At 37.5% G+C, this 20,679-nt stretch overlaps 1 protein-coding gene across 6 annotated transcripts in view; it reads left to right on the top strand.

Moving 5' to 3' along the window:
* The first annotated feature begins 15 nt into the window (after positions 1 to 15).
* METTL25 (methyltransferase like 25) overlaps positions 16 to 20,679 on the top strand; it is a 44,834-nt gene continuing 24,170 nt past the window's right edge. For 3 of the 6 annotated variants that reach the window (XM_086887828.1, XM_086887829.1, XM_086887827.1), the window contains exons 1-5: positions 16 to 268; positions 4,405 to 4,569; positions 9,089 to 9,189; positions 14,940 to 15,572; positions 15,791 to 15,935. In XM_086887828.1, coding sequence (XP_086743954.1) covers positions 16 to 268; positions 4,405 to 4,569; positions 9,089 to 9,189; positions 14,940 to 15,572; positions 15,791 to 15,935 — 1,297 coding nt within the window. Of the gene's footprint in view, positions 269 to 490; positions 1,574 to 4,404; positions 4,570 to 6,045; positions 6,099 to 6,377; positions 6,462 to 9,088; positions 9,190 to 14,939; positions 15,573 to 15,790; positions 15,936 to 20,679 lie in introns of those variants that run through there. The other 3 variants (XM_086887830.1, XM_086887832.1, XM_086887833.1) reach the window with 3 other exon arrangements.

Below are 20,679 nucleotides of genomic sequence, written 5' to 3'. Positions count from 1 at the left end.
GCCGCGCGCGGGGCCATGTCGCGGCCGCCGAGCGCGCTCCCGGCCCAGCCGCCCCCGGCGGCGGTGGCGCGGGCGCTACGGCGCGCGGCGCGGTTCGTGCGGCGCGCGCTGCCGCTGTGCCGCGCGCACACCGTGGAGTTCTTCACGCGCGGGCTCTGGGAGCGGCTCGTGGTGCCGCGCCCCGACGCCGTGCTCGAGGCGCTGCGCGCGGCCGGGCCGCTGGCGCGCCCCCTGGCGGCGGGCGCGGGCGCCGCGGCGGCTCCGTGTGGTGAGTGGGGCCGGGGGCGCGGGGGGCGCGGGGCGGCGGCGCTCGGGCGTGCCGCGGGAACCGGAGCCGCTCGGAGCCGTCCCGCGGGAACCGGAGCCGCTCGGAGCCGTCCTGCGGGAACCGGAGCCGCTCGGGCGTGCCGCGGGAACCGGAGCCGCTCGGAGCCGTCCTGCGGGAACCGGAGCCGCTCGGGCGTGCCGCGGGAGCCGGAGCCGCTCGGAGCCGTCCCGCTGCAGAGGGAGCGCAGCCGGCCTGGGAATTGCACTGTCGGGTCTCGCGGTCGTGGCGCTTGTGGCCGTGTTACTTTGGAAACGAAATGAAACTCCAGGCTGTCAGATTCCTTCACTCTGACCGACTCCTGAAGAGCACAATTAAAATGAAAAAAAAAACCCCAACCAAATCAAACAAAACACACACAAAACAAAACAAACAAAAAACAAAAACAAAAAACCACAGAAAAACCCCACACCTCCACGAGTGAAAAGATGTAACAATTGAAAGTCCTCCGGTGTTGAAACTAGAGATGCGGAGGACAGCTGGGAAAGGCGTCACACCGCTTTCCTGTGTATCTGTAAGAGCGCCTCTGGCACAGGAAAACAGCTGCTTTGTTTTTGACGAGATCTATTTAAGAAGCATTCCATATTTTTAGTAATTTTCACGTAACTGAAGAGGAAGCCAGCTAGGCTGCTGTGTTGCTGAATGCAACACACTCCAAGTAGGAGAGAAACGTAGCAGTAATGAATGCTCCTTGAGACAGGGCACAGAAATGAAGATAAAGCATCTGAAAGCTGTGGTATTTGGGGGGACTGATCCCGAGCAAAGAGATCATTTTCAAATCCAAGGTGAAATCTCTGACAAAGCACTTAGCTGAGAACAGCCAAAGCATATGGAGTGTAGATAGCTGTCACATTGCGTTAGCTCTGATATCTCACGTTAAATGGCACGCGAGGCAGGAAAGCGTGTGCAGTGTAAGAGAAGGCTCTGCAGAATGTAGCATGTGCTTTTTGGCATAGAAGACAAGCTAAAATAATGATTTGGACTCAGAAAGTGATTGAAGAACTGTGAATTGCTACGTCACTAGCAACATGTGCTGTGTTGGATCTTAAGACCTCTCAACATATTAACTGTAAGACTCATTTTTAAAGGGTTGAGTTATTTGGGAAAAATCCCACAGAGTTTATTTCTGCATGGAAAAGACACTGGATTATGAATTACCTTCAAGAGCCAGATGGAAACAAGACAGTGGTCTGGTCAGCAAGCAAAAGTGTTGGGAAGCAGCAAGGACAGGCTTAATGTTCTTGACAGGTAATATCAGAGTCAGAACTGGTTCAGAGCAACAGGACATAAAATTGAATGTAAATAGAGGCTGAAACAAAACTTAGTTATTAAATGAAATCATCATAAAGAAAACAGTAAAGGAAAATTACTCTGCTGTAACCTGTTTCTATGGGAAAGTGCATGGAATGATTCAGACACCAAAGTGGTGGCCTGTAGAGTAGAATGAGAATGAGGAGTATTGTTTTGTAGATTTCAAAACTGGAAAATAATCTAATAATTTGAATTCCAAATGTGTGCTACAGATTCTGATGCAGAAATTACTGGAACAAAAAGAAAATTTATGTCTAAGCACGCCTTTTGAAGAGTATGAAAGTTTCATGCTGTAGCTAAAACATGGCATTTCTTCTTTTGTTTCCGCAGGGATTGTTTCTGCTAATTAAAAGAAAAAATGGAAGAATTTCCCCTTTTTTCCTGACTTTATAATATGCTACTTAACACAATGCACTGTAGTGGAGTGGGTATATGCATGCTGATATGCTTGGAGGTTCATGCCTTCCTCATTTGACTGCATGGTATCCATCCATCCAGTCATATGATGGAAATACTTCATAGCAGAGTATAAGTTTTTCAGTGAAGACACCTGCAAACATCTACTTACATTTGCAAATTAGTGCACTGCTAGCCTGTATTAAAATTAGGAGAGAGAGAGGAATGTAGTATCATAGCTTATTTGAGTGCATTAGTGCAACTCAATAACGTTAGGGAATCAGAAACTGACCATCAGAGATCTTGAAACCCAACATAAACAGAAATTACTCTTCCCTGTTCAAAGGCATTTCATTATAATGACCATGTGAAGGATGGAACCCTTGTTTTCACTTGTATGCTGCAGAAAAATATAAGATCCCTTTTTAGTTTCAGAAACTGGTTTGAATACATCAAAAAGCTGACACTTGCCATATTGCATTTTGTTTATCACATCATTGCAGTAAATTGGACACAGGCACAGACAAATCTGTGTTTAAGTATTTTCATATCTTACTGTAAATTACTGTTTGTTCTGTGATTCTGACTTTGGGGCATATGTTTCTTTCCTCTGAAGATTTGTTTGCAAATGTAGAGACTGACTGGTTAAAAGGCATGCTAGATTTCCTCTCGTGAGCATCCAGAGTAGAAACGTGTCAAAAAAACCCTAACATTTTTAATATTCATAAGTAATACAAAGTTCACCCCAACTGCGTTCTGTAGCTTGAAGTTAGGCTTCAGAAGCCTTAATGTAGTTGGTTCCTATTTTTCAGTTGTCAAGCTGGGCCAACAATTTTAAGTTTGGTGGGAGTGTTGTCATGAGTGATGCATTAACAATCTTGTATGAGATCCTGCTAGGTCTGTCATGTTCTTCCACTAAGTAACCAGGTTAAGGAGTGTTCTAGAACTTGGGTATTGCTGCATTGTATTTCAGTTCAGTGAGATTTGTGAGAATAGTAATTATATTTTATGTCAGCTGCTGAAAAAAGCAAAATAAAAAAAAAGCTGAAAGCGCATCTATTTCCTTATTTTTCTGTAATAAATCTTACAGGAGAGGCATTGGAAAGCAAAGTTGCCCCTTTTCCCTAAAAGCTGCAGTCTTTATTTCTTGTCTCTAGTATCCTGTTACAGTCTTACCCTTCATGAAGACTACACTAACTAAAATTTGTTCAGACAAGGGAGTTGTTTATGGAGAAAAGTGGCTTTCTTTTAAGATTTTGTAGCAGAAGTAGAGTAAGAAGTGCTGTGCGGACAACAAAACCATGTTAATTCTGGTCATAACTTAGACAATATTTATGCTTTCTTCGATACAAAATTTGTTTGCTGCGCTTGTCACTTTGTAGTGTCATATCATGAAAATTAACGTGGTTTGGGACTGTTTTCAGTGGATTGCAATGTATGCATGACCCTTAATTGTGGTCATGCAGAAAATTAAGAGCATTAGAACTGAGGTCAATCAAAACAGCTGTATCCACTGTCATGCCAGATTCAGGAAAGCTACTGCGCTAGGTATGTACTTCCTCAAAATCTACCTATGACACAAAAGACAAACTAGAAGACTTTTTCCAAATCTTTGTAATGGTTGGATTGCTGGACTGGTTGCCTTTTAAATATTGAAAAGAATTACAAATGTATAAAAATAATTAGCAAAACTATGTAGAATTCACAAATAGGTTAAATAGACAGGAATTAGACAATACAAAACAATCTTAGAAATAATAAATTATTCATACTAATATGTTTCACTTAAAAATAAATGTACATTTTTGAAACTCAAAAACCAAAACGAAGTATTGCATCATGAATCTAATGAGATAGACATTGGAATTTAACTTTGGCCCACACCTGACTGGAAATAAAAATTAATTTAATTCTCCCAATATTCATCAGTGACAAAGCAGCTTGGAAAGTACGTGAATTGAGTGATTGTGAATCTAAACATTTCATATACTGAACAGCTGCATTCCTTAAAAAAAAAAATCCAGCAGCATATATTGGCAGATAGGGCTGACTAGGACATGCATAATGAGCAAGTTTGTAAACAGAAGTGATAATGTTGACTGGATTAACTTGTCAATTATACTAAAGTAGGTTTGCTGAAACAACAGATTTTGCCACATTTACACTTGCTCGGCTAAGAGCTGAATTTGACCTCAGTTCTGAAGGGGGAATACAGCTGAAGAAAAATAATGAGCTTTCCCACTTAGGGAAGCAAGATAAATGGCTGGTTGTGTTTGATACTAAGTATTTATTGCCTTTAGTTCTCTGTCAGCAGTACTAGAGAGCTGTTAAGCACTGTTTACAAAATTTTTTTCCTTTTCTTTTATGTGCAGACGATGACATATTTTCCAGTGCATTTTGTGAAAACTCTGAGAAGCTTATCAATGTCCATTTGTTTGCCCTGGCTGCTAAGTATTATTCTTTGCCCAACCTTGGAGTGTGTACCCCACTAGAAGATATGCTTGAAGCACTGAAAGGAGACAGAGAAGGAGCAACAGGTATATTTACATCTGTATTTTAACGTTTGCTTATTCTCTATAGGACTGTAAGAGAGTTTTGGTTTTGAAGGGTAGTTTCTTGTTTGAGGGTTTTTTCCTACATGATCCTCACTTCTATTTTCATTTGTTCCTGGATATTTTTTTTTTATCTTTGTTTACAAAATGGATTCTCTTGCTAAAATTTGACCATCTGGTATCTATAGACCCATCATGGGATTCAGTTCCAAAGGGGATGGGACAAAGAAAAATGCACATCACTATTTGAGATACCTTGTTAATTCTCTTTGTTTTGTCCCTGATTGGCAAGAATCATAGTTGCTACTCATGTTTTTCTTAGAAGTATCACCCTAAAATATGGCAAATGTTTGATGTCTTAGAAAAAAAAGCTTTTATTAATTCTGTATTTTTGGGACTAATACCATTTATATGTGATGAAACAAGAGTAATTTCATTTTCTGTAGTTAAAGAAATTGAATTGGCAGCAAGTTGGACCCTGGGAATCTTACCCTGATTATAATTTTTAGGTCAGATGATAAACTGACATTTATCCTTATTTGGACTGCTGTCATTTTCACTTCAAATGAAATGGCTATTCATGGAGTTCTCAGCCTCTAGATTTGCCACTGTCCGTGAGATTTCTCATTAGTTTTTAAGAGATAGACTGAGAAGCTCTCTGCCTTAGTCTTCTAGTGCCTTTTATCTCTGAGATGCATTAAAACTCCTGATGTTTCTTATCCTAAGTGATAGCACTATTATACAGATGTTGTGCATCTCTCCCATTTTCTACAGCAATCTCTTTTCAATTTTGCCATTTTTCATGGTTGGCTCCCCAGGTTTTTTTAGAGGTACTAGAATGCCATTGCTGAGACACTCCTAATGATTTGTAGTGCCTTCCTCTTATTTTCTGGCTTCTTTCCTTATGCTCTTAGTTCATCTGAAACCCTTTTTTTCGTTGATAGCTGTATGCTGTTTTTCTTTCCCACTAGCTTTTTAGCTATTTTCATTTTTACTTTATCTCATTCCCCATGTTCCTCTTAATTTTCTGTAATTCTCTAGTTCTACCTTCTTCTACTTGAGTTAACTTTCTTAGCCAAAACTTTGAGGAGTCTTTCACCTTCTTGTCATGCAGAATGGAGCATCAGGAATAATGCAATTGCTGAATATTTTGTTCTGTGTAGCAGGAGTGATACTTGGTTGGGTAGCTGGGGCCTGGGTTTGTTTGGTTTTTTTTTTGCAGTACTTCTTGGGAAAAATAAAATGCATTCCAAATGTGTACAATAGAACTATAATTCAAAACCTTTGTGCTGGATTGGCAGTAAATATCAGTTAAATTAACTTAATTGAAGTTCCTGGTAGTCATTTGGCATACGCAAAATACCAGCGTATGGATTCATAATGTGCAAGTTGCCAAATGAAAGTTGTGATCTTGTAACTTTGAGCTATTTTAGATATTTTGGACTTATTTCTGTATTTCAGAAGATATCTTTGTTCCCTGACATGCTAAAGCGTGCTTGCAAGTTGAGAGAAATGTAAGTCTGAGAAAACTGGCAACTTTTTGATGGTGTTGTCTATATTCTGAAAAATATGCATCAGGGTAATTCCATATATGTTTCAGATGTTTTTAATGCGTTTTCTTCTTCTAAGACAAACAGAGCCTTTTCCCACAGTTTGCATACTTACATAGTTCTCTAGCTTCTTTACAATCTTAATGTAGATATATTCCTGTCCTTCCTGGGAATAATTGGGAAGCACAAACATTTTAAGGATGTTGTGGACATAGCTACTCAGAATGGAGTTCTGAGTCTGAAGGGTGTTCTGCTTTGCTTCGTAACCACCCAGAAGTGATGGCTGGATTGAGAGTACTCCACCTTTGCAGTGTGTTTATGGCCAAGGTAATAATCATGCCATGCAGTGGCTACTAATGAATCCATCTTTAAATTCCATGTGCTGGAATATCACTCTGCCTCAGGAGGGTTTTTTTGAGTATATGGTTAGTCCAGCTCCTTACTCTGGATCATGGAGTTAAATCACCATAGTAAACTTCTGTGTAGATGGTTGTATGGAGTGGACTATGGATTTATACTTTCTTTTCTGGTATATAAGTGAGTTTCCACAGGTAGCTGGGGTATAAAACCCTTGCACCCTGCCATAGGAGATCTTAAAAATGTCTGTGTTAGCCCTGTATAAAAAGTCTCTCCTCAATTTGCTTAGCTTCACAACTAAAGTTGTAGCTGTAAATGGCACTTCAGTGTTAAAGCAGTTCTTCAAATGGAATACAGGTACTCATGCTAGGGATTCCCAGTGGAAATGAGCAGCATTTCATTACATGGTAACATAAAGCTTTCTGTTACTCTGTCATATCTCTATTTGAAACCACAGTTTATCTTTTTTTCATCTCAATGGAATATGGTTCTCTAAGTTTCTGATGTTTTTTGAAATTAGTATTTGTTCTGTCTGCATCAGTTGTACAAACAGTAAGGAAATATACATGTATAATTATCTGTTTCAAGAAAGTAATTTTGTGGTAGCAGAAAGAATTTACACAGTTTCAGTCAAACTGGAATATTCTTTAATTCAAATTTTCAGCTGTCCAGGCAATATAAAACAGTCCCCAGATACATTTATTTGCATTAGTTTGTGATATCAGCTTTTTTTTTCCAGAATAATGTAGAAACCTATCAGAATTTTGCATAAAAAGCAGGAAAAATAAAATTTATTTTAAAAACTGTAATTTTCTCCAAAAAGTATTCTTTTCCCTGAGCTAAAATATGAGCAGTGTATTATCCTGCAGAAAGAAGGGAAAGAAGTCAAAAAATGCTTAAGAAAGTTTCATAGCTAAGGTGATAAATAAACTGTAGATGTAGATATAGACAAATTATGCTTTTTCTATATGGAACCTCAGCTTTTTAAGTTAGGTAATTGTTCTGGATCTCTATCATGTTTGAAATACTTAATTTGGATTACGTACTCTCTGACCTAGTACTTCACCTAGCATTACTGTTTTGAGTTCATAATAAAGAGCAAAGGTGCAGTATGTGGTCATTGTCCAAAGGGACAGTGCTGCTTTGGAGAAAAAAATAACTTTTATTTCTGTCAAGAAGTTAAATGTCTGTTTCTTCTTGTTCCATTTCTGCTTCTTTTTCTGATGAGCCTATCCAGACACAAAAATGTTCTAACATAAACAAAAAGAGAGACCTTTTTTCTTTTAAATTTTTTTCCTGTCTGTTTTTCTTTAACCTGATATGCTTACAAATTAAGAGCTTTTTAGGATGCTGTGTAGATCTTTACAATTTTAAAGTTAAGGAGATTCTTCAATGAGATGACAAACAACTTGTTTCTGCTATTTGTATGGTTTAAGTCTTTCAGTCTATTTTTCCTTTTGTCAGTTCATAGAGTCTATATTAGATTTTAAGTATTGTCATAACAGTTTATTATAAAAACCCCAGATGTTTAAGAAATAGACAGATCCCTTGGGGTTTGGGAAAAATAGAGAAAACTCTGCGTTTCTTATGAGCTCAGTTCAATTCCCCGCTCTCTTTTAAAGAAGTAACACACTTGGCTCTGCTCCCAGCATGGTTTGATCAAGAAATGAACATGGATTTTACCTAATGATCAGTTTCTGGACAGATGAAGACATACGGTGAATAAAGCAGAAAATGGGAAAATACATTAATCTGCCTAGTCATGTAGAAAAGTCCTCTTTTCTAGGAGCATGCTCATTAGTAATGATCCATTTTCTTCTACCATCACTCAGACTTGCCATCAGTTTAACTAGATCCAAGTGTACTGCAGCACTAGACCCCTAAGAGAAATAAGTGGGTTGCTCCCAAGGGAGTGAGAGACTTCTGAGCTCCTGCTTTGGCTGGGTGGTGCAGAGGTGTGCAAGTGAGTGCACTTGGTGTTCTGCACAAGCAGGTAACCCACGATGGAGGTTGACTCCATCTCATTAACACATTCTCCAGCAACACTGAAATGAGGGATTTTCTGCCATTAAGGTGTAACATTTCTATAACTAATCCATAGGGTAAATAAAGAAAAGTTCATCTTCCTCTGAATTTTTCCAGTACTGCTCATAACTTTTTAGTAGAAATAGTGTATCTCCCTCTAGATATTGACAGCAAATCTGCAGCATTAACGACCTGTACAATGTGATTGTTTATTGTCCCAGCCTTTTAATTTCATTTATGAAAAGGTAAATGTGATAAATGAGACTAAATAAATATTTTCCAATGTAAAGGAAGAAATAGTACAGTTTTATAGTTGTAGCTATTGTCTAATATATGGTCAGGTATTAAATATCTTAAAAAACTGAGTTTTGTAGCGTGTTGAATGTTGCTAATCCATCCATAATCCAGAAGTTTACTCCTGTAATAATTTAGTGAGTTTTTAATTAAAAATTATTATCCTGGAAATATATGAACAGTGAAATATATGTTAGCTTTTTTTTTTTTTCCTGATTGATCACAAATCCTTATTATAAGTTGTGTTAATGTGTATTTATTTTCCTAACCTGATACAGGTATCAAACCGGATGAGTTTATGAATAATAAGAAATCACATGAAGTGAAGGTGATGTCAGAGCTGGTAGACAGCATAGCAAATTATTGTGGGATAAAGCAGGTAAGAAAGCATTTCTTGCTGTGTGTTACCAGGTACTTTTTGAGTTATTCTCCTTGATGTGTGCAAATGCATCACTTTGATATTCTGTCACTGCTGTTCTTATTTTTCCTGTCCATAACTGGAGCTAAAGAAGAGCTCTTGGGGCCAAACTGAAGGACAATTTTGTTTACTAATGTATTGTTCCAAAGGAGCTGCCTTTCAGTGACTCATAATCACTCATGAGTAATTTTAAAAAGTCATGATCATCCTCTGTGTGTTGAGCAGCTAAAAACTGTTCTGCTTTTTGGACTGGTACTGCCTTGTTTGTCAGTACTCTATTGCTGGCAGTTTTGCACATGTCAGTAGGAGGGAGAGCTGCCTGGTGTGGAGAGCTGCCTTGTGTCATGCACACAGGAGTGTCACGTAGAGACCAAGGCAGAATATCATGAGAAGGTTTGAAAGCTCCTCTTATTCTGACACAAGATTTAAGTTATTTCCTGTTGGTTAATACTGTTCACCTTTATTAAACATGGATTGAGATCTGTAAATTAGAAATGTTTTTAGTTTGAAGAGAGAGCAAATTAGGCAGAAATTTATGTAAGTGTGTATGAAATACACTTGGTAGAACATGTATGAGGCCTGGACACCCAACACCATTATCACCTAGCAATTACTGCATGAGTTGGTGTTTCATACATCAGACAACAGGTCTGTCTTTGGGTAGTGAAGAATTGCAGGATTCCTTTCTCAAATTTGATTGCAACTTAAAACTTTTTTTTATATACATATAATTGTGATTGTACAGTGCGCTAGATCACCGTTTCAGTAAAACCTTGTAGAGGTTTATGAATCTGTTGACAAAACACAAGCAATACTTGACTTTTTTGAATAGTGTGTTTCACATTCTATTAGACAAAATGCACCAATACCATGCCATAGCAATACCATTTCCTCAGTTTACATACATATGCTTTTTTTTGTAAGCTTTTTCAGTGATAAACCTTATGTTAGATTCCATACCTTAGGCCTGTGTTGTGGTAAGGCTAAATTTCTCAGAATCTGGGTGAGCTGAGTTTGTTTATTCATTTTAATCTCTCTAATGCTGGTAGCTACTGGCCAATGTAGCTTCATCCTTGGTTTGAACTAGAAGTGACATGGGGCTCTCAATGTGCATTTGATTCCCTTCTGCATCTGAGCTGCACTTGCTTTCCATGCAAGGGGCTGTAACTGTCAATGGAGGCTTCCTCCAGGCTAGTATTTATTCCCACAAAGATTTTGTGGAGAACAAACTATATTTGTTCAAAACCAAAAGTTAATAAGGTACCTGTCCAGATTTTATGGTGAGGGTATTTTCTCTGGGTATTCTTTTTTGTAAGTAAATATGTATGAGTATAGTTTAAAATTAATGTACCTGCAGCATCCCAAGTTGCTGTTGCTCCCACCACAGGGAAAGCTCTAAAACTTGGATTCAGCTCCGAACTGCTGAAGCTGAACTTTGGTTGGGAGGTTATTTGGCTCAGACTGAGTTTAATTTAGATAAGTAAATGATGCCATACTCTTGCTAGATTTGCGTCAGGCCTTTGGCACCTTGGACACGGAGATCAAAATCCTCAGTCCTGACCATCTGTTTTGTGAGGAACAGCTGATGAAGACAAAGTTTTAGGTAGTGTTCTTACAACTGGGATTGTCAAGTAAATAGAGAGCTTCCATTAAGGCCAAACATCCCTGGGTGAGACACAATCAGTTTGTGAGCATCTGTGATCACTTACAGCGGTGGAAGGCAGTGTCTCCAGCAGCCCTGTAAGAGCCAGCCACAGTGACGGAGCCCTAAAGTGGGTGTGCTCTGCAGAGAACAGAAATACACTAGCAGCACATTTGTGAAAGTCTGCTATTCTGTCATGAGCATGGCTTTTTGCCTTGTTTAGCTTTTGTTTCAGGCAAATGTTAGTTAAGTATTGAAGACTTTCATGTACTAAAAAAGCTGTAGAAGAGTATAGTTTGCTTACATTGCAATAGTAAGTGGTCTCTGCATTTGCTGGGAAGTGGTGTTTCATATAGCATTTTTGTTTAGATTTAAATAGTTCCTGTGAGATTCAGGAATGAAAGGAAAGCAAAAACCCTGTTCAGAAAGTAAAAAAGTAATGCCATCTTGATAACTGAAGTTTCAATGTAGCTGGTTACTAATAAAATCTCAAACCAGTCTTTATTAAGTGTCTGTCAATATGCTGCATATATGTAATATATATATTCATCTCATTACAATTTCATCTAGTAATTGCACACTTTTATCAGGTAACTTGGATTATGTTTATACATGGGATTATTATCTGTTTACTTTTTTAAAAAATTCTAACATTTAATGAAAAATATTAATGCAGTATATTATTATATATTTCAGAATATGAAATGCTGAATGCTCTATATTAACTTTTTTCCATTTTAGTCATACACTATAGCAATATTTATTTGTGCAAAGTTACAAATCCCTAATATATGAAAAGAGCTTTCCTTTTACTTTGAAAAATAAAAAAAGGAAAGCCTCCTTCTTAGTCTTTAAAAAGCAACTCCTTTTATTTTTGTTTTCTCTCAACTGAAAAAAAAAAGGTAGCAATTATAAATTTTAGGAGTTTTTCCCTAATTGATTTTTTTTCCATTCTTCTTGCAAAACAAAATATATGTAGCATTTAATTAAAAAGTCTAGAGTTATGAGAATGAAACACATGTTTTACAACAACACATGTCCTCAGGGTGTTTGTTTCAGATATTACAGATCACTGGCAGCTTGAAAAATGCCCTCCATTTCACCTCCATACCCACGCTGTATATAATGGGTGGTAGAAGATATTGCTCTCTGTTGGTATTTTTTAATGTACAATAGTAAATAGTAAAATAAGAATAAAAAGCAAAAATTTTATTACCACTATAATCACTTCTGGGTTAATGATTTGAATTTAAGCAGTAATTCAAAATAACTAGAGGGCTTTTTTTTTTCAGTAGTTTGCTGACCCGTTTAAGCACCGTTCCTGTCATACAAGTGGAACTTGTATTTTAAAGAAGTTCTTGATTAAACTCTGAAAAGAAGCCAGTGTTGATTCGTCTTTGCTTAAGTGCACATTTGTTTTATTTAATGTATTGGTCAAAGTATTCCTTGAAAATTGCAGCATGTGCAGCAAAACTTGGAGTGTGTAATGTAAAGATGATATAATTCTGCACACAGCATCCATTACGTTTGTGACTTGATGCTGGGAAATGTTGGAATGCTTGATTGTGCCAGAAACTGTATTTAAACATAGGACCCAACTCTCTATGGACAAGACCTTTGGAGTTTATTATATCATGGAAATTTCATTTTAAAAGTTCATGCTTGACAGATAGGCTATGGATTGCTTATTACCTTTCCGTATGTAATCAATGGAAGGTAAAGCAGGGAATAATTGAATGCAGTTTATTTGTTTCGTGCAAGAACATTGCTTGCTATTTTTAGTCAATTTTCCTTTTACTTTTAAACTGTTCTCCCCCTGCTAATTTAACAATGTATCACTGTTTTCTATTTACTTGAGAAACTTTCCACAAACTGCAGCTGGTCTCCATAACCACCAGGGGTCATAGGAATAATTCACTACTCTTCTCTTGTGTCCAAGTGATGCTTTTTACTGAAAAAATTCAGAACTTGAACAAGTGGAGGAGTGCACATTCTACATAATTGTAATGTCTGTTAAATAAAACAGTGGGTAAAATTATTCCTTCAGCACTTCTCTTTCCTTTCCAATAACAGAATCACAGAAAGGGTCAGGTTGGAAGGGATCACAGTGGGATCACGATGGGTCCAACCTCCCTGCTCATCAGGGTCATCCCAAAGCACAAGGCACAGGATTGCATCCAGATTATTCCTGAATATCTCCAGTGAGGGAGACTCCATAACCTCTCTGGGCAACCTGTTCCAGTGCACAGTCACCTGCACAATAAAGAAGTTCTTCCTCATATTTAGATGGAACTGCCTGTGCATCAGTTTCCACCTGTTGCCTCTTGTCCTGCTGCTTGACAGCACCAAGAGCCTGGAGGAATCCTCTTTAACACCTTCCCTTCAGCTACTTTTACTCTCAGTTGTCTCCTATCAAGGCTGAACAGACCCAGCTCCCTCAGCCTTTCCTAAGAAGAGAGATGCTCCAATCCCTTCATGGTCTTTGTTGCCCTGTGCTTGACCGGCTCCAGGAGCTCCGTGTCGCTCCTGTGCTGAGCTGCCCAGAACTAGACCTAGCATTCCACTTGTGTCCTCACTAGGGCTGAGTAGAGCAGAATATTAGTGATTAATGTGGCAAATAAATGGCATTTTAAAAAGTTTGCTTAGGTTTTATAAATTTCATTTCCCTAAATTCATTCCTGTACAGATTTATTTCAAAAAAATTTATGGTTGTAGGTTGTCTAGATTGCAAATATTCATCAATATCACATGATGACTACAATGAGAAAGCCATGTGCTACTTGAGTAAACAGTTTTTACCTAATATTATGTATTCTTCTGTGTTTTTCATACTCTTTAGTGACATTGGCTCAAATTTTTATTTCTAATTCTGTGGCTGTCCAAATCTTTTTATTAAGATAATGAATAAATCTTTCTCATCAAGTAAGAATATTGCTGTGTTGAATATTTTTAACTGGTAAAATACTGTGCAGTTGAGTTGGAGATGCATCAATGTAGTGTATGCTGCAATTTGGGTTTAGCAGTATCAGTGTAAGCTTTCTTATGAACATGTGACAGACCAAGAATAAAACATAGATGTTCTTAAATCAAACACTTCCAGGAGCTTCTGTAAAGAAGTCATTATATCTAATCAATATCATTTTTGGTCAGTACCTGGACAGAAGTGAACATAATTTTCTTTCCTTAGAGAACTGTCACTCTGCCAATTCTCATAACTGTTGTGTTATGTATTTATTATATATATATTTATTACATATTAAAACATGTGTTATATAAATCTGTGATTATGTACTGAAAGATCTCAGGTTACTCTTGTTTCTGCTAATACTTTGTATGGGGTTTTCTTTCCTGGGGTGCATCAGTCACTGAACTAGTACATGGTATCAGCTGTGAGACAAACTGTCACCTATCACTCCTTCCTCCAGAATGGCCAGTGCAAAGCACATGTGGCTTGTGAGCCCCTTAATTTTGTTAGAAAAGCATCCTCATGTTAAATAAAGCTGTATGGATTGTTTTCACAGAAGGGGAAAGCTTTCTGACATAAAAGAGTATCAATATCAACCTTTTTTAGGTCAAATCTAAAGGGATTAAATTAGACATTCAACCTAAGGATGCTTTTTGCTCTGCACTCATTGACAGTAGGCTCCTCAGTATGGGAATTACGTGCCTAAAGCTGAATACTGTGTATGGTTTGTTTGCTAACTCTGACCCAGTTTAGTAAGGGCAGGTGGAATTGCTGTTGGTTTATGGTTATTTTTTTTAGCAGAAGAAAGGTCTGTGTCAAGAAAATATACTGGAAGTCTTTACAAGAAGCAGGACATGTGTATTGCATAAACATTGTAGTCTCTGTTTTCTGGAGTACATCAGTTAAGACTTAATTCTGTGTTTTAAAGTCAGAAGATGGACCAACAAAGCAAAAGAGCTAAGTGCATTGAGAAGTATGGTACTAATAAGGTAGCTGTTCAATCCATGCTTAAATTTTTAGGAAATAATTTTGCATTTGAAGTGTGCCTTGTTTCTCATTAATGCAGCAAACTTTCTTTTCCTTTATTTTTTCTCCATTATCTAGGTGATTGATATAGGTTCTGGAAAAGGCTACCTGAGTTCATTTTTGTCCATGCAATATAACTTAAAAGTTTATGGAATTGACTCCTCAAGCTCCAACACAAATGGTGCTCATGAAAGAAATAAAAAATTGAAGAAACACTGGAGAGCATATCAGAGTCGAGGAAGGGAAAACCTCAAAAGCCAGAGTATGGAAAAGTCAAACAACAGGCCAATGGAAAGTGAAATTGACTGTAAAACAATCAATGAAGAGCTTTTAAATAATGCAAACAGTCTTCAAAATCAGGACCAAGTGATTATCCAAGATTTAGCTCCTTCTTTTGGTTTCACAGAAATGGCTACACCTGAAACCAACACAGAAACTGAAGCTGATTTAGTGACTGGGGCACAATCTCATGAGACCAAACTTTCTGAAGAGGTTCTTGCTGTTCTAAATGTTCTTCCTGCTGATGCTGTAGAAAATTTTTCTTCATCTCGTTATAACTGTGGGGAGCTCTGTGAAGAGGAAAAACTACAAAGGAAAATGACATCTCTCAAGAGTAAAGCAAGAAAGTCAAGTGAATCGAACCTGTATTTTCCACTGACCTCTTGCATCACTGCAGAAACAGAACTCAGTGACATCATAAAAGATCTGGAGGTTATTTTACTCTAAATATTTACTTGTTTTAGATTGTCCGTTGTCTTTAGATTGCCATTTTCATGTGTACATTTGCTGAGTGTACACAGAGTGCTATCTCTGGTGTAAATGAATATCCTGGCCCAATAATGGTTTTTAACCAGGTAGCAGAAGTATGCTATTTCAGTTGATGAAAGACATGAATTTATTGTTGCTTTTTTTTTTCTTTTTCTTCTCAGGACTGTATGATGGTGGGTCTACATACATGCGGAGATCTTGCTGCAAATACACTACGAATTTTTACTGCCAAGCCTGAAATCAAAGCTGTTTGCAGTGTGGGCTGCTGCTACCATCTGTTGTCAGAACAGTTTGAAAACCAAGAAGGTAATTCTTCTGAGCTTAGCTTGTGGCTGCCAGTTTGCATGTTGAGAGTATTATACCTTTTATTTAATAACTTCCTTGTGTTTGTTCCTTTCCAGTGGCTTATTTAGTACTGGTTTTAATTACTTTATGAGGATCATTCACTCCCAGATGCATTGTTGCTTTTCTGTTATGCCAATAATCCTAATATTTTTACTGAGATTAGGGACATTAGTGCGTAATGTTTTATGTGGTTTATAGCTGGTTTTATTCCATTAATTCACTCATAAATGTATAGGCTCTTTAATTCCAGTATGTTTCCATCCTTTTGAAATATTTTGTACCAGATTTTGTCCTCATCTGTCTGCGTGCAGCATCCTTTTTTGTTAAGTTGTACGTATACGATGATGAGCGGAATTAAGTTTTTGTAATGTCAGGTAATACTCAAAAAACCACTCATCTGGGTGCTGTGCTGGTCTTTGCCTGTTTGGCCCATCATGAAACAATACATATGTAAGAGTTTTTCTTGGAGAGATAACCTGAAAGTTATTTGTGGATTCAGAATACAGGCAAATTTTGCTATAAATGGAGGGGCGGTTTCATTTATCAGGTATTGCTCTTTATGAGTTAGCTGCTTAGGCAATTAAGGCACAGCTCCACACTGACCATGACACATGCTAGCTCTTGCTTTTCATGTTGTTTTTAATTTGCTCTGCAACTATTTTAAGAGTTTTTTCAGTGTATTAGTCTTAGTAATTTCAAAATACTTCAGCTCAGTCCAAGAGCAAAATACAATTGAAATTTCTGTGCTACAGAAATGCAGTTAGAGAAAAGACATACAATTACTTTTACATCAGATTTTTAAGAAATTAAGAACTTTTCAGGTACTTGTCATTAAATCTGTGTGTCTGAAACATTTGGTTCTTTCTTATTATTGCAAAGAGGACACAGCTTCCTGCCCTAGCTATATAGGATTACTTTTTGCAGACCAGTGCATAAACTCAGACACCACCGAAGGATCAGGCGTGATAAACTTTTCAAAGCTTAAACAAACAGATATATGTGCATGGTTAGAAGAGACACTGCAGTTTCACAGCAGTATGGAAATGAAGTCAGACTACATGTTGGAATTTCTAGCTGTTTGATTTTACTCTGCTTGAAGGACAAAATTATTCTCAAAGGAGAGCATTTGGACAGAACAAAAGGAAATTGCAGTATTCTTTTTTTGGGAAAGAATACATATATTGTCCTAGTAATGCTCAAAATGATTTTTTTTTTTTTACTATTACTATGAGAGTGCATATTCTAAAATGTATAATGCTGTTGTATTCTCCTACTAAGACATCTACCAAATGGCTTGTTCTTAAAGGTGCAGAAGAGGGATAAGGGAACAAGGACTGACTATCTAAGAGCTTAGATCTCTTCAAATGGGAAAGAATTCAGACTGTATCTTGTATTTGCTTTTCCTGTACATGGACTTCAAACTGACAGAGCATTCTAGAGGATTCTAGGAGACTCTGTAACTAATCAGATGGTATTGATCCAACAATTCACTTCTACGAGCAGTAAACAAACTCCTCTTGCAGCTGTTGGAAGGAAGTGGATTTTGATACTGCTTCCAGAATGGGCCAAATTATAGCATTTAAGTAGCAAGTAACTTCTGGAGGTCATCTGGACCAGATCATGGCACAAGGCAGGGCCAACTTAGATAATTTCATTCAGGGCCTTGTCCGTTCATGTTTTGAATTTCTCCAAGGGCAGTGATTCAGTAGCCCATTTCAATGTTTGCTGTCACCATGAAGTTCTTTCCCTCATATCTATTCAGAATTTGCAGCTATTGTGCATTATCTATTGTCTTTTTCATTTTGCACTGCCAAAAATAGTCTAGCTTAATCTTTTTTTGTTCTCTTTCCTTTGTTGAAAACAGCAGTTAAATCCCTTCTTGACCTTCTCTGCAGCCCTTTAGTGCTCTTGCCACCAATAAATTAATTTCAGTCATTATGGTGGGCTAAAGAGCCCAAAGAAGCACTCCAGATACTCTCATAAGTGCTAAAAATGGAGAATAATCACATCCCTTAATCTGCAGGGTTCACTGTCTAACTTCAGATTGCTATCAATTTTCTGTCTATTTTAGAGTCCACCCATCTGAGTCATATATTTTAATTTTGTCTATAAAGATGCTAAGGAAAGCTTGCTGAATGACTTCATATTATCAAGATAAACTATGACTCTGCTGTTCCCTAGTTCATGGAACCAGTCACTGCATCACAGAGGGTAATAGTTTGTCAGTGCCTGATGAATTCCTGCCCGCTAGTGTCAACCTTCTTCTCATTCTTCATGGGCCTGGGCATGGTTTCCAGGAAAATGTGCTCCATAAACTTGTTGAGACTGAGCTTATTCAGGTGAAGATGAGTGTGATTTTCACCTGTTTCCTATAATTAGGATGGACATGACCTGTCAAAGATGAGAGTATGGTCTTCATGGGACACCAGTGAGTTATGTGATCCTGAAATGCGTCCCATCTGGCCACGGGCAGTTGTGTATTTCCAGTTGGCTTGTGTGGTACTTCAGCCAATATAATCTCTACTGTAGATAGTCCTTCATTTGCCCAGGCTCTGACACTGAATTCAGGAAAGCTACTGGCTACTCTAGGCATCAGTCAGAGATTGCAGAGACGTGTACATGCTTTAGACGGAGAGACCAATTTGTATATTAGGAAGCAAGTTTAGAGCTACATCTCTGCAGTGATGGATAGATCTTCCTAAGAAGCAAAGATAATTGGGCAGAATTTGCTCCAACACAGGAAATTACTTACTCATTTGAAATCAGTCTAGTAAGCAAGGACTTGCCTGCAAGGACACAGTGGGAAGTTCTATTCTAAAGCATTCTACAGTCATTTTATCTTGACTAAATAGCTTCGAAGCTTTTTGAAGTCTGTTTTAAAAATGTTATTTGTCCTCTATAAAAGCTTTTTTATTTTCCTGAGGTATGCACCCTTCAAGTCAAGATTGTGGCAAGTCCACCTCAAAGCTCTTGCCCCCAAAGTATCACATTTCCCATCTTTGGTGTTTCTTTAATGTAAAGTCAGAGGGTTGTTCTCATAAGCTCAGTTGAAGCAGAGGAGCCACCTCAAACAGGAGCTGCGATGGACTTCTGGTTTCAGAACTTGGTATGGCTGGAAAGCATGTTCTTTGGCACTTAAGATTTAATGCCAAGTCAAGTGAAAATTAATCTTTCATTTCATATTAACTAGAATTAACTGATATTTGTAGGAATAAAATTTACCAGTTACTAAAAATGTTACTATTTGGTGTTTGTTGGGCTACTGAATTACTTTGGTTATCACAAGTTTGGGTTTGGTTTTTTTTTTGTTTCTGAGATGACTTCAGGGAATAATGCATTACATTTCTCACATACTCTAAAAATAGTACAGATATTGCAAGATTGGCTGATTGAGTTTGCTGTTGGACCTGCTGTGAATTCTTTGGAAGCATTTCTGATGAAAGTAGGTGCCAACAGCCAGAATCTTGAATAATAATGCAATCAGTATACAGTATCCTTTTATGTGTCTATAAATAAACAATTCATCTTGAAATTTTGGTAATGGGACCACATTTCCAATTATGCTGGGAATAATTTTGAACTGTTAAGATCATGAAAGCCTTTGCTTTGATTTATTAGTAACTAAAACAACCAAGAGGTGCTGTGTAATGTTAAATTTCAACTCAATTTTAAAAAGTTGAAGCCAATGTCTTTTAACACCTGTCTTTAAATTTCACTGCTTATAAGCAGTATGAAATTCTAAGTATCAGTTAATAAGGAATAATATGACAGCTCTTGAAAAATTCTAAGTAGTTTTGCTTTGGGTCTCCCTAAGGAGAATTGCCTGTTTATGTAGAGATTCTTGTATGGATAAAATATATGTAGCCATTAATATAATTGATTCCTTTGGGGGTTTTCTTCTCTGTTACTGCATTGGGTAGTCAATTACATCAGAGTAGAAAGGATTTTACTATTTATTAGAGACATTTTACATAAACCTATTTACATAGTGAACCATTATGTCAGTTTTTCTGGGGAAAAAAATCAGTTTGCTAATGATTTTTTGGTTAAAACAGACTCTGTGCCTCTGTTCAGGAGATATTCTTAAGATTCTTGGGAGCTGTTTTATCTTACACTCAGCTAACACATTTTTGGGGCAGTGTACCAGCTGGTCTATGGTTATCCATTAACAGAGAAGAACTGAAAACTTAACATATTTTTTAAAAATATTTTACTTTTTTGAAAAGGAATTTGAGTTTCTGTGTTCTAATTCTCTGCTTTTCATCTTCCTTACCACCAAATATTTCAGTACCAGTCTAGAAACCAATGAAATTCTTCAGTATTATATCCTCTGTTTTGAGGAAAAAACACACAAATGTTTCTTTTGCTCTGGAGCTGCTGCTAAGACTCACCAGAGACAGGCTTACTGAGGTTCTTTTTGAATATATCCCTTGGGGCAGATTAGAGTGAAAAGAATGATAGGTGCATGTGTGTGTATATATATATATATATGTGTGTGTATATGTATAAATATGTGTTTGTGTGTGGTGGTATATGTATTTTAGAGCAATTTGGTTGCAATGGAAATGTAGCCATTTTGGTTATTATCTATAACAATATGACATTATAAAAGCATGAAAATATCACTGAAGAAAATCGATAAGGAAGAAAGAAATTAGAAGAGTAGCTGGCAGAGAGGAAAGGTATCACTACACATTATTTTTGC

This window comes from Cyanistes caeruleus, chromosome 4 (assembly GCF_971803275.1).
Source record: "Cyanistes caeruleus chromosome 4, bCyaCae1.hap1.1, whole genome shotgun sequence".
In the NCBI taxonomy this organism is placed as follows: Eukaryota; Metazoa; Chordata; class Aves; order Passeriformes; family Paridae; genus Cyanistes; species Cyanistes caeruleus.
This window is presented reverse-complemented; position numbering and strand designations above follow the sequence as displayed.